An 18,514-nucleotide genomic window follows, 5' to 3' on the forward strand; every position below is an offset into this window, starting at 1 on the left:
AGTCAACAAGTGCTCAGCACCCTTGGGAACTTCTTCAGGACGGTGGGAAAACAATAAAACTACAGGAAAAACCATTGAATAAAGGACATGTCCAGACAATTTCCAGACAGTTGATACTATGATCATTCACTGAATGCGTGGAGATTAGATGTAACCTCATTTTATAGGGGACATCTTCCCCCACGTTACCCTACACCACTGCTAGCAGGACTCTCATGGTACATGTAGTAGCTATACATATGTGTGTGTCTGTATGTATGGTATGTTGTTTTGAATGCTACGGAAAAACGGTGAATGGCTCCAGTGAGCGTGAAAGAGCCTCTGCCCTCAGGCCCATTCCAGCTGGAGACCAATGCTGACGGTTATTACAGGCGGTTAGTTTGGGCGCCCAATGAAAAAACCCTTTATTAGGAGGGGGGGGGGGGGGCAGGGTAGGTTTTGGGGCTCCGGTCTGGGTGTAAGACCTGGATGTGTCCAGTGTCAAAGTTTTTACACCCCGTCAACACTTTAATCATCTGTAGAAGTGCAGGGGTCGCTAACCTACTCAGACATGGGGGGCAACAGCAGCTCGAGACTCGACCCGTTCCAGTCGGACGACGGAGAAGGTGTTACAGTCGTGAAGGGCATCCGGGTGAGTTTCCCAGAGCAAAGGTTTAATAAACTTTATTCTTTCTGACGGAATACGCTGTAGGTTATTTACACTCGCCTGCTGCATAACAGATATACCTAGCTGCATGTCCACGTGTGTATGTGTGTGTGTGTGTGTGCCAGTGTGTGTGAGAGAGAGAGAGCTGTGTTCAGGAGAGTACACAATGTTCTGTTCAGCACAGAGAACACACCACTGTGTAGCACAGTCATGCAACAGCCTGGACAGCGTGCATGCATGACCACCACCTACAAATCAGAGGATGTGCAGCATCACCAGGACAATTACACTGGCAACTGAGGGCAGTGCCTATCAACATTAGGTGGATCTTCCTCACATTTAAACATGGGGTTATTAGATTTTTATTTGAAATAAGATTTTTTTTTTCAAAATCATTTGTAAAATGTAAATAAAAGAAATGCGGTTTTTCTGTGCAGAAAAAGTTAAGCTTAAGTTACACCCCCACATTTGTTACTGCTGCAGGTACCTAACGTTAGAATCAGCTGCAGCACATCAGCTGAAGAACATGGTTAGAGAGGACTTTGGAGGAGCCTGTCTTATTTAAACCTCAGACATTTAGTTTGGTTTGCTCTTGATTGTTGACACGAGTGCATGTTTCACCAAAGTGAGATCCAAAGAGCTCTCTGAGGCCTTCAAAAAGAAGGTGATGGATGCATGTGGGGCCTCAGAGGGTTCTTTGGGTCTCAGCAAGGTTTTTTTTATTTTGTACTACTTTTTTAGTGTTTTTATTTATTATTTTTATTTTATTTTATTCCTTTAAAAGGCACATTTCTTAAGTTTTATTTGTTTAGTTATATTACCATTATTCCCATCTTTCAGTATTGTTCAAATGTCCATACATTTAAAAAGAAAAATGTTTTCATGGAGTATCCTAACTTATACATTTCTGTTTTTTTAGAATGTTTTCTATCAATCAAAATAATGTTACCTCCACACCTTCCTCACTGCTGTCCACAGAGCTCATCACGTGGCTAAAGTTTTCTTTTCCACACATTTTCCAAATACACTTCCAAAAATTCTCAGTGCTTTGTTCTCCAAGACCTGTATTTCCTCACTCCTCCACCCACACCATCACTTGTTCAGTGTTGCATCTTGCATTATTGCCTTGTTGGTATATTTAGTGTTTTCTTTTCTGATTATCCACTTAATAAAAAAGAAAGAGACTCCTTTCAAACACTTGACATATGGTATGTGATGTACATTGACCAGCCATAGCATTAGTACTGCCAGGCTATAACAGAGCACATCCCATTTGTGCAACCTCAACTGACCCTTTGAGGCATGGACTCCACAAGACCTCTGAAGGCCTCCTGTGGAACAAAGATGCTAGCAGCAGATCCTGTAAGTTGTGAGATGGGGTTCTTGGGCTCTCATGTCACCGGTTGTCCTTTCTTGAAGCACTTTTGTTAGGTATTGACCACTGCATTCCACAAGACCTGCCTGATGTTTTGGAGATGTTTTGGCTTAGTTGTCTAGCCATTAGCAATTTGACCCTTGTCAAAGTGGCTCACAATCCTTGTCTATTTTTTATTAATGTCTAATGTATCCCACCCCTTGACAGATGCCACTGTAGATAATGATAATCAGTGTTATTCCCTTTCTGGTACTAATGTTGTGGCTGATCAGGGTATACTTCTGGGCAGTACATTGTGACAGCTGCTGTATTTTGGTCAGTAGTTTTCACAGCTTCTTCAAACTACATATAACAGTTTTTTTTAAGGGAGAAATTTTATATATTAAAATGCATTTTCATAAATCATAATTCATGTGCAGTCTCTAAAAATAGCATATGTTTTAAACATGTTTTTTAATGTGATTGGCAGCTGACAGATCGTGTAATTGATCGCATGAAGGAATCTCCTCAAGCAGCGATTCAACGCCCTCAGGTGAAAAAACAAGCACGTCCTCTGAATCCTGTTGAGCCTTGGACTCCTGGTGAGCGCCTGGTACCCATAGTGCCCCTTTGTCCTTCTTATGCCAGTTCTCTGGTACCACCACCTCTCCGAGAACCTATGCCTCCTCCTGTGCCGTTTAATTCTAAGACTCAAGAGACTCCTGCACCACCTCCGCCTGCAGATTCATCTACACCTACTGTAGAAGCAATTTCGCCTTCGTCTTCTACTGAATCCTTAACAGTAACTACAGCTGCTCCAGTTAATGAGGTAGTCACACCTCAACCAGTAGAGCTGCTTACAACCACTTCCTCGTCAGATGGACCAGCCAGTGCCCCCATACCTACAGCTCCAGTGCCTGAGCCAGTTGCTGTAACTGAAAATCCACCTTCATCTGATGCACCATGCACTGCGCCAGCACCAACAACAGAGGAACCAGTTCCTTTCCCTCCCCCTGTCACTGCTGAACCTGTGCAGATTCCCTTAGACACAACTGCTCTGGAGGAGCTAGTACCCGCTCAGTCCTCTTCTGCACTGGCTATACCCTCTGAACTTCCATTCTTGGGAAAGACTGGACCACTTCCCACTGAAGAGACTCCAGCTGCAGAGCCTGATGTTCCCCCCGTGCCCCCTCTCCTTAATGACAGGATAACTCCACTAGCCTGTCCATCAGAACCACAGGCTGTAGGTAAGTCTGGGTTCTCCCAACAAATGAGAACACATTCATTGTTGCGAGAGAGTATTTGTAACTAGATGTGCACTAGGTTTTAATATTTTAAATGAAACATATTTTGGTGAAAAAGACCTTGCTATTTTAATGAAAATGATGTGTTGACAATCAGAACACATCAATGCATGACAATTGATGAAAATTAGGCTATGCTCTGGTATCTGTTGACGGAGTTTGACACCTCTCTACATCAGCAAATGCATTTAGAGCTCTACAGTCCAGCTCTAAAGATGCACTCTTATTAAAAATGGTCTTTATATAGTAATGAAAATTATATATAGTACTTTTATATAGAGTATGGGTGTAGGAAAATATTGATGTATCAAAGTATCACAATATAATGGTTTGCAATACTGCATCAGTGTTTTAAAAAATGCAGTATTGATATTTAATTAATAGTTTACATGAAAAGATTGGATTTCAGACAGTGGTTCATTTTGAGTTGTGTTTAAACCCAGACCGCTAGATAGTAATGTTGTACTGTTCTGATTGCATAAAACTCAAGTTTTCTTTTAACCAAATTTTATGCATCTGATGGTATGTTTTTTATACTAAGACAGTTTTTCTAATATTTGATTATTAAAAAAAACACAGTTGCAGGATATTGAATTGTAACCCCTGATACAATATTTTGATACATATTGTATTTCTTGTTAATAACACAGCCCTAATATATAACTAATTTTTAAAGGTTGTTTAAAGAACCACTTTTCTGTCAAATAGAAGAATGATTTAACTAGTCAAAGAAATCTTTATACATTCAGAAAGAACCCTTAGTAAGAGTGAATAATAGGACAGAGACTGGTTTAAACTTGTGTGTGAAAATCACATTTGAATGATTTTCTTGCTGACATCGATCTCTGCCCTGAAACACAGCCACAACAACCCAGCAATGTGCAATCTTTGCAATGATTGACTCTGATCTGCAAGAATAACCACTTTCTTGTATCTTTCATTTAGTTATTGATGAGGAACTGAGGAAACAGATCAGGGACAAACTGCAGAAACACCTGCAAGAGGAGATAAAGACAGCCAAGCTAAAGATTCAACAACAGTAAGAGGAACAGGGTTGCACAATGTCCCATTAGTTTGACCACCCACATGCCGTCAAAGATGTAATCTAGACAATATTAATGATGTATAGATGATGTATTGAGAAGTAGATAAAAAACACTAGTACTGATCTGTATAGTTGTGGTTGGAAGTCTGCATACACTCATCATGGACATGAATGTTATGGCAATTTGGGGCTTTCACTGATTTTTTTTAGAATGAGTGCAACATACATCTTTAATAGAGGAACAATTGGTGCACAAGTTTTAAGAATCTTTCTGAAATTAACACAGCATCAAAAGTATACATACAGCACACCTAATATTTGGTTAGATGTCCCTTAGCAAATTGCACCTTGACCAGGCGCTTTCTGTAGCCATCATCATTAAGCTTCTGGCACAGGCCAACTTTAAAGCACAGTCCATATATTTGAGGTCAGGACTTTGGGAAGGCCATTCCAAAAGCTTGATGTTAGCCTGCTTGTCAATTCCATAAACACCTTCAATGTGTTTGTGGTCATTGTCCTGTTGGAACATACAATTGTGTCCTAAAAAATCTGAGGCAGTCCAAAACTACCACCACCATGCTTAAAAGTGCTTAACAGTGTTCTTGTTTGATGCCTCACTTTGACACCAGCAAACATTTAACATTTGGTCATAGTGGCCTATCTACTCAATCTGCTCTAACAGAACAAAAGAACAATACAGCAAAGCCCAATATTGGCATGTCATTTAGGCTAATAATTTAGGCTCATGAGTTTATGTAAACATCCAACCACAACTGTATGTATGTATGGATATATGTATGTGTTTGCTCTGCTGTAGATTGGAGGAGGAGAAAGCTAAGGCGGAGGCAGAGGCTCAGGCCAGAGCTCAGCTGCAGATCCAGGCAGAGGTTGAGAAGGTTCTGGAAAGAGAGCAACAAGCCCTTCAGCAGTCTCTAAAAGATGCTGTTATGAAGGAGCGTTTGAACACTGAAAATGAGCGGCTTGTAGCCCAGTATTATGTAAGCCATACTGAGGTCATAGCCGCTGCAGAATACATGTGTGTGTGTGGGAGTCTTTGTGCACTTCTGTGTACTCTTCTGTTTGTGCATATATTGTGCCCAGTTTTACAGCACAAGTTGTTTAGCCTCTCATCGGTCAGAATGTTTGGGAATGGTAGAATTGCCTTTAATTCAATCTACTAATCGAATCTTCATCCTCTCTTTAATTGCTGCTTTATTGTATCTAACAGCTTATGTAATTGTGCTTTGTTTAATTAACACCTTTAGATCCTTTTACTTCATTAGTGGCTTTGAGTCTGGCACATAAATCTCCTTACTTCTTTTTTGATTTCTCCTTTGTTCTTCATTCTTTACTCTTATTATTCTCTCTTTCTCTGGCAATGCTCCTGTATGTCAGTGGATGGAGAGGAAGGTAAGCATGGAGGGGCTTGGTTCTGCCTACGAAATGCTCTTTTACTCTCTTTTAAAAGTTTTCAATGAGTTATGTCCTGCTCAGGTTAACTATAGCTCATATGTACAATATAAGTTTCCAAACTGCCAATATAACTTTCCAAACTGGATTTATTACTAAGCATAAAGCTCAGCTTTAATGCTGCAGGGTCCTCAGATATATTGTTACTTGTATATTTATTGTGATGGCAGTAGTTCAGTAGACTAATGTAGAGTCCTAGCTTTGTGATTTGTGCTCTGGATACTGCAAAGCTCTCTGTGTTCCTGAAACAGATTCAGAAGGTACAGGAGAAGGAGAAGGACCTGGCAAAACAGGACTCACTGTACAGGGAGCAGATTAGCAAACTGGAGGAGAAAGTAAGAAATAACACCTCTTTAGCACACACAACCACTTTATTTTAGATCAGGCAAATGTGTTTAATAATTAACGTAACCTATTGATGCTTTTATATGTTTTCCATTTTGTAGCCCTTGAGTTCTTGATCTTACATTGTCCTGCTCTCTGTCTGTCTGTCTCATCATGTAGACTGCACAGTTCACCAGAGTCGCAGCAGAAAGCTTCAAAAAGGGTTTGGAGGACGCTCACAATCGCTTCAAGTGAGTCAGCAATAATATGTTCTCTTTGCTCAAAATAGCATATTCCCTTGGAAAGCCATTTCAGTGTTATTCAAATCTGAATTTTAGTTAATTACACGTCTGCTGCATAACCCATGGTGAAGTATTGCACCTAAGCAAACCTTCAACAGACGTCAGAGTATGCCTTAAAGTGCTGGTGCTTTTCTTATACAGATTTACTACCGGCCTTGTAGTAAGTAACAGTCATAAATAAGCAGGCTGTTTTTTTTAACCTGTGCCTGTAAATGACCTCTGTTCTGATTGGATAATCTGCATTGAGCCTCAATTGAAAAGGTAGGCCAGACTGAAACACTCTGTATAGTATAGTGTCAACATGAGTGATTGTGCTAACCTCATATACACTGAATAGGTGGCCATATATATATAGCATGGAACTTTTACTTTTATGTCATCAATTTACACTCACTAATTTACAACTACAAAGCAAAAACAGGTTTTTGATTGGTAAATTTCTTTAGAAATAAATGACTGAAATTGCCCATTTGCATCAGTATTCAGACCCTTTGTAATGACACTTGCAGTTGAGCTCTTGTGCATCCTACTTTTTTAAGTGGTCCTTGAGGTGCTTCTACTACTTGATTGGAGCTGTGCCTAATTAAATTAATTGGAAAGACCTGTCTAAAAAACATCTCACTGCTGATGGTTTATCACAGAATGAAAAGCAAGCCATGAAGTCAAGAGAATTGTCTGTAGACCTGTGAGACTGGACTGAGACCCGTGTACACCTGGTCACTTCATGCGTCTTCAGTGTCAGGGTTATATCAGGATAAGGACAACCCACATAAAAGTACAAGTGTAAACACACCCAAGATTCGACAAGCAAAACCCCTCCCAGTACAACCCAAACGTCTGTAATAATTGCACACAATGAGTGAATTTGCATATTTCGTCCCACACAGCAATCAGATTTCAGTCTGACTAACCATAAACGTATTTGACTACCAAGTGTAAACATATGTGACCAGGTGTAAACACAGTGTCAAAGCCAAGGCACAGATCTGGGGAAGGATACAAGAACATTTCTGCAGCATTGAAAGCCTCCATTGTTTTCAAATGGAGGAAGTTTTGAGTCACAAACAGTTTTCCTAGATCTGGCCACCCAGCCAAACCTGAAGGGTCTTGGACAGACAAGTAACCAAAACACCAACAGTCACTATGAATGAGATCCAGAGTTCTATGAATCTTACAGAAAGACAACCGTCAGTTCAGCACCCCACTAATCAGGCCTTTAAGATAAGATAGTCCTTTATTAGTCCCGCAGTGGGGAAATTCACAGTAGAGTGTCCAGATGGAACCCATTCCTTGCATGACAGCCCACTGGGAGTTTATCAAAAGGCACATGATCGACTCCGACCATGAGAAATAAAATCCTCTGGGATGGTTTTCTGCAACAGTGACTGGGAGACTAGTCAGGATAGAGGGAAGTAGCAGCCCAGCCAGAGTCTGGACCTGAACCCAGAAGAGCATCTCTGGAGAGATCTAAAAATGGTTGTGCAGTGACACTTCTCATCCAACCTGGTTGAGCTTGAACGATTCTGCCAGGAAGATGGAGGAAACCTTACAAAAGAAATGTGTGCCAAGCTTGTAGGATAATTTCCAAGATGACTTAAGGCTTCTATTGCTGCCATTGCTTTAACCAATTACTAAGTGAAGGGTCTGAATAGTTATGGAAATAGAGTATTTCATAGGCCCTCAAAATCCATCAGTAAATATAGTAGAATGACTATCTTTGCTGAACTCATACAGAGACTGCAAATTGCCAGACTTTTTCACATACATTAAAATGCTGTCCCCCTGTCCCTCATTCTGTAGCTCTAGGAAGTCCCAGATAAGGCCAGTTTGCTCAGAGCTGCAGAGTGAGATTTTGAAATGCTACAGGGAGAATACAGGCCGGACTCTGACTTGCTCCAACATTGCTTCGCTCTATATGCAGTGTGTGGACAACGCTAAACAGGTATACCCCACTTTCCTGCTCTAGTTTTAAAAAGGGATGTTTGAGAGAGAGATTTTTCCCTTTGACTTGCTTTTCTATATATGATAACACCTGAATAGGTCTGCATGTTTAAAAAAGTTTAACACAGAATTTTAACCAAAGTCATTATATTGTTGTTTATATACAATATACATTCAAAAGTATTCAGAAAATCCCTTATAATACAGGACGCTCTGGAGCAGCCGTGCATGAGTCTAAGGTTACCATGCTCAATGCCGTCTGGTAGATAGAGGGGTATAAAGCCCCACAAAACTGGGCTGCAGAGCAGTGGAACTGACTTCTCTAGAGTGCTGGAGCTCCAGCCAATATCTCTGGGATACATTTGAGTGGATTTTTAATTTATAACTAATCATCAGTATCAGTATCTGACTACCAGTATACTGCTCTCATGGTTGAATGTGATATATTTATTATATGTATATATATATAGCTTTCTCCTCCAGTGACATTGCAGCAGTAGCTGCAGCATGAGCAGTTAGCAGCAGTTCTTAAAGATACGTTTAGCTGGCTTCATGAGACTTGAGGAGGCACACGCTAGCCTTCACCTTTCCAGCACTTCTGTGACAGGGAGAGTCTTAGCTAGTGGGTGGGAATGACTGAATTTACTGAAATGACACTCTCTTGATTTGATCTTTTTCTTTTTCTAGAACAAAAAGGTGAGCACAGGTGGTTAATAGCCGATTCCCACGATCAGCGGAACGTTTCTCATAAAAAGAAGACACAAACACACACCACATGGACAAGAAGATCCTTACTACCAGGACGACCACATCTTCAGTTTACCTGAACACTGTACTGCAAAGTGGTAAAAAGATTGCAGAGTTTAGACGTTTACAGATTTAGGAACACATATTTTCATACGGATTATGCTAACGTGACAGAGTAATGCAAACGAGGCTCATTCGTTTCCACCCACCAGTCTGGGGAAAAGGTTTTGACACTAAAACATTACATTTCCAGTCACAGGAAAGAATAAAGCACTGTGCCTTTTCTTCTTTTTATTTTCAGCACGGCTTTCAGCAGAGCCTTTTTTTCAATTCTAGAGATGTGAGAGATATTGCATGCCAAGGAAGAAAATTAAATACCTTCATTAAGGAGAGTAGAAATACTATCTTTTTTGTCCTCTGTGAAATTGTGAGGATTTGTGTCATTTGCAATTTAAAGTAAGTGTGTGTGTGTGTGTGTGTGTGTGTGTGTGTGTGAGTAGTGAGTGTGTGGATGACCTATATTTTGGGGAGGGAGGGAGGGAGAGAGATCTATCCAGTGTGCCAAAAACTCATTCCAAACATAAATGTCCTGCACATTTTCCCCACAAGGGTGCGCTGTGGTTTAAGAGGTTTCCTTAGCAACCGTTCTAAAGAAGTCCTCCAGAGTATTTAAGCTTATCAGGGAACTTAATCACTTCTGAATGACTAAACCAGCTCCTTGTTTGCATCTAAAATCAACTCTGTAGCAGAAGCCAAGCTGTAATCAGAGAATGTGCAACGGAGTGTTGAGTTTTCCAAGAAAAGGCTGATGAATCCAATAGCCTGATGGAGACAGTGAGACAGCGAGCTGGTGTGGGAAGATAGAGTGATGTTACCTCTCTGCCCTGTGAGATGCTCAGAGCTACAGGGCATTGTCCCACTCTGCTCCCTTTGTGTAACACTCTGTCACCCTCTGATAAAGCTGTCACACATATACACACACTCATACACAACAACAATCAGAGAAGATCACACATTCGCATTCCCACTCTCTCTCTCTCTCTGTCTCTCTCTCTTTCTGTCTCTCTTTATGCTTTATACATGCACACGCTCTGCCATGCAAGCCACAAGAGCGCTGCAATATGCTTCGTCTCTTTTTGTCCTTCTCCTCTTTAGCTGAAAGTGGCAGGAACGGAGCCGTGTCTGACATTTAAGCACTAAGCCCGGTAAACATTAGGTAGGGGGGCTTTGCTTTGTGTTAATGACCTTTTTTGATTGCTCTGAAAAACAAAAGCTTATGAAAGTCAACAGAGGCCATGTTGCGCAGACTGAATGCCTTATTATGTTTTTTCGAGTGCTGTCAAAATAGGAATGACCTTGATCAGACGGGGAGCCGTGGCACTTTATTGGGCGTGCAACACACCAGCACACAAAACAGCTGCGCTCCAAATAGGAAACGGGCCCCTGCGGTAGAGACAAACCATTCTCATCTGCATTTGTCTGGATGTCTGCGTCAGTGTGTGTGTGTGTGTGTGTGTGTGTGTGTGTGTGAGAGAGAGAGAGAGAGAGAGAGAGAGAGAGAGTGCGCACATGCTAAACTGACACTGAAGAAGCTTGTACGGAGCTTGTTTTGTCTGTTGAAGGGAACTGATTATTGAATTTTTCCCCCTGCAATTCATGCTCCTGTGGATTAGACAGTGCCAACAGTGAGCCTCCACCTCCTATTCATCATTGATATTCCCTGTGTGATGCAATGCCAGTGTCCCTTGGAGCAAATACAGGACAAGCCAGCGCCACGTGGCTCACTGTAATATTGATGCGGAGGGTTATCCTAATTTAGACTGTTTTACTGTGCTCTGGATGCCCTTCATCACGGATGTATGTCCATCATGCAAACATCTGCATATGGAGAGTAACTATGTGTCTGCACCTTTAGAAATAAAGGTGCTTCAGTGGGTTCTTGGAGCAGTCTAATAGAAGAACCATTTTCCAGTCATGGCATATATGAGTATCAAGAACCTTTTAAGGGCTTAATGAACCTTCTGTTGATGTAAATGTTCTTCATACTCATACAACTTTATTACAGAAATGGTTCTTTTTGGAACCAAAAGTGGTTGTTCTATGTCATCGCTTTAAGAACCTTTTGCAGTTCCTTGAAATAGGCTTCAAGTCCTGCAGTGTTGAGGTAAACCAGGTATTTTCCTTTGAGGTGAGGTGAGCTGCCTTTAGACACAGATCTTTGAGTCCGAGTGTGTATTTCTGGATGGGAGGCAGTGGTAATGTAGTCTATTTCAGGCTGAATTGTGTCAGTCAACACCTCTTATGGTCGTATTTCATCCAGAGGACCTGTGCTGGATAGCTGGCTAACTAGCTAACTACCGGTTTGGGGGACTGAGGGGTGTTCTCTTTCCCTCCCTCAGTGGAAACTACGACTATGTTTAAGTGGCCTCAGTTGTAAGTTTCTTGACTGCTTGCAAATCTGGTCTCTTATGAATTTTGCAGTCCCATTGCATGCTGACCTCTTGGCTTAAGCTGCTGTATAATAGCTCAACAGGAGCAGAGCCAGAATGTGAAATAAAACATCAGCTCAGGGTCAAAGGTGGGCCGCTTCCTGGTGGACAGAGAAGCAAATGTATCCGTGTTGAACTCCAGTCGTCTCTTTTGGCCTAATTTATTACAAATACATATATATGTATATATGCAGCCTATGAATCCTAATATCAGTACATAGAGTATTTCATACAGAGTATATATACATCTCCAATATTGACTTATATACAGTGTTACAAAAGCATGCAGTGTATTCTTCTTTCAGCACAGTGAATGTCATCCTATCGTACTAAATCTGAAGTTCATATAAATAGTAGTAAACTGATACTGAATGCTATATGCACATCTAATACATTTCTGTCTACAGCAAGACCTTGAAACAGTCTCTTCCTACTTTGACAGACTGAAGACTTGTGAACTTTTTGAGGCTACAAGTACAGTCTTATGCAAATGATTCGGCACCCTTGGCAAAATGACATGTTTCGTATTGTTTTTAATTGTGAAGTAGTAAGTACAGTCTTTAGCTAATCAAACACCCAACACAAATTTTCAGCAACTCCTAATACACTGTTACTCTGTCATCCATAGCATTAAAATCTAAATCATCAGTGTGGCTAGTGAAAACTCATGGACATGTCTCAGACCTTAATTAACAAATCAGCCCTGAGGCATGTCACCAATTATAATTAGGAACTGTCAGCTGAATTACATTTCCAAGCTTTGTATATTCTCTGACTCTTGTACTAGCACTCATCAAACATGTGCAACTGAAAGCAATTGTAAGGATTTTAAAAAAAGAAAGTGATTCATACCTACAAGGCAGGGTAAGGCTATAAGAAGCTTGTGGGTTCTACAGTGCAGAACCTGCAAGAGTCAAGAAGCTGGTGCACTATGCAACTGTGCAGCATTACTTGCACAAACAGTCATCTTGGAGGAGTTAATAAAAGGAAGCTTTACATGTCATCACAAAACTAAACATGTCAAGTATGAACATCTCAACAAGCCAAAGGAGTTTTGGAAACAAGTGATGTGGACTGATGAAGTCAAAATAGAACTTGTTGGCCAGAATCAGCAAAGAAATCTATAGAGAGAAAATGGGGAACTGCATTTCATGAAAAGAATACCTTGCTAACTGTAAAGCTTGGGGGGGGGGGTGTCTATCAGGTTTGGGGGTTGGGTTGCCAGTGGCATTGGCAATATTGCACAGGTGGAGGGAGGAATGGATTCCACAAAATACCAGCAAATGCATCAGTGACAAGACTGAAGCTAAAAGTAGAATGTCTTCTACAACAGGACAATTATCCAAAATATACTTCAAAATCCACCATGGACTACCTGAAGAGACACAAACGGACGTTTTTACAATGCCATTCACAGTCCCCTGACCTAATTATCATAGAAACTTTGTTGATTGACCTTAAACAAGCTGTGTAAGCAAGACAACATGAGAAACTCTCAGAACTAGAGGCCTTCTGCAAAGTCCAACTACAAAAATGGAAATTTCTGATTTCTGCTAAAGGGGGTGTTCTTAAGTTTGAACAGGCCACATTGATGGTTTTATTAATTATTATTGTTTTGTTATGACTGACAGAGTAACTACACATTAAGAATGGCTGGAAATGCTGTATTTTGTGTTTGCTTTGCTACAGAGGATGTGTTTACTACTTCTTAATTAAAACAACAAAATGTGGCCAAGGGTGCTTAAATGGGTGCATAAGGCTGTATATGTCAGTGTCTACAAGTTATAAGTTCCTAGTCGACATCTTCGGAGGACAGACACTTTTGTCTGGCTTCCTGATCCTCGAACGTCACTTTTTTATTCCTCTTGGGGTCAATCCAGGAATTCTTTATGACTGAATTGGTGGGTAGTGGCTCTGCTTCAATGATGGACACCACCCGCTTCTTCATCTTGCTCTTGAGGACCTTCTGGAACTTTTGGCGCGTAAAGGCATAGAGCAGCGGATGGAACACTGTTGTGCCGTAGGCCATGACCAGGAGGCCCAGGCGCAGCTTGATGGTGAGGTCGCTGGGGCCTGCACTCAGGATAATGCTATTCAGCACGGTGATTGGTGTCCAGCACAGCAGGAAGGTGGAGATGATAAGCAAGGACATGCGGAAGACACGTTTCTGCCTCTCACGCCGCTCCCGGTGCCGCTTGACCGCTCGCCTCAGGGCGATAATTACAGATACGGAAGTGCGCATGCCCAATGGTGCTGTGCCTCGGGTTGTGCCACTGCTCTGTGACCCATCCGCCACCTCAGGCAGCTGCTGCGGCGAAGCGGCCATGAGAGACATGTCTTTTTTCCACCGGGTGGACGCAGTCGTCTTCTTTTTCTTTCTCTTTTTCTTCTGCGAGCTATGGTGGAAGCGTGTGCCAATGCGGATGTTGAGCGCCTGCAGGATCTTGGAATAGGTAACCAGCATGACCACAGCCGTGAAGCAGAAAATGGGGATTTGGGCCACTAGGTGGTAATAGAGACCCAGCTCCGTGTAGTACTCGTTCACGTGTGCCACGGCTGTCTGGTTGGCAATGGTGGGCTCCGGTCCCAGGAAGCCTACCTCCACAAAGGGAACTAGGAAGCTGAGAAAGGAGAGGACCCAGATAGCCCCCAGCAATGCAGCGGCACGACCCATGGTCAGCACACGGTTGGCTGGCTTGACAGAGATGTCGTAGCGGTCCAGCGTGATGGCCAGCACGTTGGCGGCTGTGGCCACACTGGCGAAGGACACGCAGGCCTCGTGGAAACAGCAGACCAGCACGGTGTCGCCCTGCAGCGAGAGCAGCAGCACCACGATCGTCAGTGGGATGCAGCACACGCAAACCAGCACATCCAACACGTGCAGGTTCATGGTGACCAGGTTGCTGACTGAGCTGACCAGGTTAGACTTGGTGCAGTAGAGGGCCAGCACTGTCAGGTTGCTGCTCAGGCCCAGCACGATCTCCAGCATGAGAAAGCCGGTGAGCGACACCTGGAAACTGAGGGGGTACGGGTGCGGCTCGGCCGACGCCATGCCTGGGCTTGCAGACTCGGTGATGTCCAAGACTGTGACGTTGCTCATGGTGCCTTCTTCCTTCTGTGCCGAAGGGATAGGCTTGTGCATTATCCTGGGAATGGAAATGGAAGACAGAATTAGTGACATAGACCAGTGAAAATGATTTCATTATTCAAAGACATTGAATAAATGGAATCATGCTCAAAAATGACAGTTTAACCACAACAAGGGAGACTATGAGAGTAAAGGCTATTGCTAAAAGGCAAATAAGAGGCTAAGAGGCAGCTACTGAGGCCAGTGTCTCAGTGAGTGTACAGTGAGCTGTATACTCAGAAGAAGTGTGTAACTCAGCTATATTAGATTTCCAACCATCTAACCATTGACCACTTTCAGAGTGTTTATGGTCCTAAAATTTAAGCTACATTTTGGAAATGCGTTGTGCTGCATTTGTATGTGACTTTGCTTGCAGCAAATTTGTCCGGCATTGTGTCTGTCATAAAAAGAGGAAGACCGATAGAGAGATGGGGATGGGGGTGGGGCATGAGAGGAGCGTGTATGATGAAAAGCTGCTTCAAGGTCGCGGCATGAACAATGATGGTCATATAGCACTCCAGGTGACATTAAAACTGATGAGGTGTAGCTGGGAACCGTGAGAAGATATAAGACTTGTGGTAAACCTGAGGCAGAAATTGCCTTGAATATGCAAGACATTCATCCAGTCTTTAATGGAAGGCCATTTGGGAATTTCCTGAAGATCAAATCGGAAATTCTTTGGGAATGTTCCCTGGCACCCAAATATCTTAACACCTGTGTCATTCTCAGTTCTACATGTCTTTGAGTGGAACTTACCCCTCTCAAGAGCTCTGTCTTTTCTCAGTCTCCGTCATCTGTGGTTGGCCCAGAAGAGTCTGGGTGGAGTCCAAGTCCACCATCAAACCCAAGCATGGCTTTTCAAGGAAGTGTTTTGCACCCTGTAATCCTTGTAATCCACCCGAAAGGTCACACCTTCTGGTCCCCAAGAGAGCTTCAGTAGCAGTCCTTTATTATTTTATCAAACCTAAGGTCAGCCTTGGACTTAACAGGGGGAAAACAAGTTTCCACTTACCCATCTCTCTCTGTTTGTTTAGGTAGCAGTGGACTGGCGAAAAGACAAATGGACTGTGGATGGGACTGTCCTATTTATCTCCTGTTCATCTAAACATACTTCCGTGCCACTTCTATGGCATTCGGCAAGGCAGAGAATTAGCAGAGGAAATCAGATGAAGGTGAAAACTTTTTTTTAGAAATTCAAGGCAAGCTTTTTTCACACTACAGCACAAAAATAGCAACCTCCGTTAAAGCCTTAGATGCAAATCATTACTAATAGAATTCAGAAAGGTCTGCTCCATCTCAAGGTGCCTTTCTGTTGGCTGCACTGTATTCCCATCATTAAGATTTTATGGACCAACCTTGGTGATAAATGCTTATTGATTTGCTGTTGTTGATTTACATAAGCCTCCACCAAGCAAACCAAGGTCACAGATCTGAAGAGGTCAGCAGCCGTGTGAGTGTGCAGAGGTCACTTCCAAGCCCCCTTGTTAACAGTGACCATTCGATCTTGGCTTTACCATCGCTGGTGGCGGTGTACTGTAAATCCGTGGCACTACTGGATTGAAAACGAGCTTGTAGTCATTTGTGAATCCATTCTGCTTGGGCACGAAAACAGTGGTGCGATCCAGTCTAATGGGCTGATTTCTGTGGCCCTATTCAAAAGGTGGTTGACCTGTTCAAAAGGTAATTGCGGAGTCCTTTAGCCACTGGTCCTGGCTTGGCAAGTGTCCACTGCGGGATTGGACCAAAGCTTGCGTGGACTGTACAGTGCCTCAAAAGCACAATCTCCTTCAGCTCCATTCCCCCAGCGCCCTGGCAGAGGAAGACAGAGCAGAAGAGCCTAGATGAGCAAAACAGCCTGCATTAAGCCTGTCGCCAGACCTCGACATGTAAGCGCTGCCGTGCATTAGCCCAACATGCTCCTACTGCGGGCTGATGAAGTGCATTGCCTCTGGATTTGATTATGGTTTGTGTTAAGGTAAGAGAAGAGACAGCTGCAGAAGATAAGGAACAGAAGCTTGCATTTACTGTACATACTGCACAGCTTCCAAATCTAAATTTAAGTCCTTTTTAGGGAAGGAATATTTGTTCTTAAACTGAGGAACATGGTCTATCTCACTTAGCATTTTTTGTTTCTGACATTTCGCATACTTAGAATTTTCAATTTGTTCATGACATTTTTAATATAGCGGTGATGTAAGGTTATTATTGGATTAGATTGGAGGTTTTTCCATCTCAGTGATGATTTGAGGACCTGTTAGATAGCAAGAGAGAGTGTGAACAGAGAGTTTGCCCCAAATACTACAGCCTCTGATCAGAGGAAGCACAATTGGAAGCTGAGCGCCAGCAATCCAATTTAGAGCTGAAGATTGGTTAGCTGGAAATGTGGATTGCTGTATTAGGAGACTTGCTTTTTAGTGTCTACAAGAGGCTTAGCATTCAACCACAAAATCACATAAGATTCAGAGATTCAGGAAAACGACTTTTGTTGCATCTGTGACTCCCCCCCCACCCCCATCTTGAAAAGAAGAGCTGGTGTATCCATGGGAACCCAAAGTCATGTGCTGTGTGTTCTCCAATAACAGCTAAATATATCAGATCACGTCTTGTAATGAAACAAGTGACTTTCTAAGATGTGACTAATTAGAACAACAAATGTCTATAGCCTATTGATTAACAGTCAAGGTTGTTGATGTCACCAACTTACCTCTCTTATGGATGGAGACCTCCAGTAGGTACCTGCTTCAAAGCCGTCCCCACAATTTTTCCCAATGATCTAGGGCTAATTCTGTCAGAGACTACATATTGATATGCTCCTTGAGGGTCCGGCGAGGTAATTCCCAGAATTCCCTGAGGTTTCCAGAGTTGCCCCTGGAGAGGAGCGTTAAAGCGAGGAGGTGTAAACATTCAGAGTCTTTTCCTCATCCACGTGAAGTGTCAAGAGCAGCAGGAAAATGAGAAGACGCAGGCAAATACAAGCAGTCCTTCCACTTTCATTCACTGTCCTTCTTTTTCTGCTTTCTATCTCTATCCCCTTCTCGCTCACACACGCATACACACACATAATCAAACACACACACACTCCCCTCTCTCTCTCGCGCTCGCTCTTTCTCACTCTCTCTCTCTTCACTCTATGGTGTGTGTCAGTGGATGTGTGAGCTTGGCTCATCTACCCCACCACGCTGTTGCACTCTCTCATCCACACTCCTACTCTCTCTCTCTCCCTCTCTCTCTCTCTCTCTCTCTCTCTCTCACACACACACACTCTCTCTCTCTCTCTTTCTCCCTCTCTCACTGCGGAGGTTTTGCAGTGCTACTCTCTGTCCTGATTGGTTTGTTGTAATGGGGTTAACCCCTTTGTCTCCGGTTAGAGAGTGGAAGGCACTCTTTGCTTTTTTTTTTTTTTCCATGCCATTCTCACCGTGCTTTAATGGATGCGTGGCGAGATTCAGACATGCAGACGTGTGAAGCTGGCAGTGTTGAGCATGCGATATTGCGCTGTGCTGATATTTCTGACTGCTTACTTCATGACCACAGTGAATAGTCTTCTCAGGGGTAAAGGGGACACAATAAGAGAGTGCTGATGACTGATGAAGAGATTACTTTTAGTCAGAGTGTGTATGTGTCTGTGTATGTGTTTGTGTGTGTGCATATGATGTGTGTGTGCCCTAATATCAAGAGGGTATCTGATTGATAGCTTCAATTACGTTGGCCTGTCAGTTGGCAGAGGGACCAGTCAACCTCAATTCATTTTGTTTGGCTCATTTG

The 18,514-nt window shown here is 42.7% G+C and overlaps 2 protein-coding genes across 2 annotated transcripts; one reads left to right on the forward strand and one right to left on the reverse strand.

Moving 5' to 3' along the window:
• The first annotated feature begins 438 nt into the window (after positions 1-438).
• Positions 439-9,520, forward strand: chchd3b (coiled-coil-helix-coiled-coil-helix domain containing 3b). Its single transcript, XM_072670151.1, has 8 exons — positions 439-631; positions 2,491-3,247; positions 4,250-4,343; positions 5,167-5,347; positions 6,071-6,154; positions 6,324-6,394; positions 8,246-8,387; positions 9,074-9,520. The coding sequence occupies exons 1-8, from the start codon at positions 551-553 to the stop codon at positions 9,098-9,100; spliced, it is 1,437 nt and encodes a 478-aa protein (XP_072526252.1). The 5' UTR covers positions 439-550; the 3' UTR covers positions 9,101-9,520.
• Positions 9,521-11,753: 2,233 nt separating this feature from the next.
• Positions 11,754-17,991, reverse strand: gpr22b (G protein-coupled receptor 22b). Its single transcript, XM_072670163.1, has 3 exons — positions 17,454-17,991; positions 15,506-16,558; positions 11,754-14,768 (listed from the first exon to the last, which is right to left on the reverse strand). The coding sequence occupies exon 3, from the start codon at positions 14,762-14,764 to the stop codon at positions 13,415-13,417; it is 1,350 nt and encodes a 449-aa protein (XP_072526264.1). The 5' UTR covers positions 14,765-14,768; positions 15,506-16,558; positions 17,454-17,991; the 3' UTR covers positions 11,754-13,414.
• Positions 17,992-18,514: the final 523 nt, after the last annotated feature.

The sequence above is a fragment of the Salminus brasiliensis genome, chromosome 2 (assembly GCF_030463535.1).
Source record: "Salminus brasiliensis chromosome 2, fSalBra1.hap2, whole genome shotgun sequence".
Taxonomy (NCBI): domain Eukaryota; kingdom Metazoa; phylum Chordata; class Actinopteri; order Characiformes; family Bryconidae; genus Salminus; species Salminus brasiliensis.

Bases quoted from the DNA above. Each gene is read 5' to 3' on its own strand.
- chchd3b (XM_072670151.1), top strand. From the start codon at position 551: ATGGGGGGCAACAGCAGCTCGAGACTCGACCCGTTCCAGTCGGACGAC. The intron at 632-2,490 runs GTGAGTTTCCCA...TGTGATTGGCAG, and splicing joins CAGTCGTGAAGGGCATCCGG to CTGACAGATCGTGTAATTGA. The intron at 6,155-6,323 runs GTAAGAAATAAC...CTCATCATGTAG, and splicing joins TTAGCAAACTGGAGGAGAAA to ACTGCACAGTTCACCAGAGT.
- gpr22b (XM_072670163.1), bottom strand. From the start codon at position 14,764: ATGCACAAGCCTATCCCTTCGGCACAGAAGGAAGAAGGCACCATGAGC.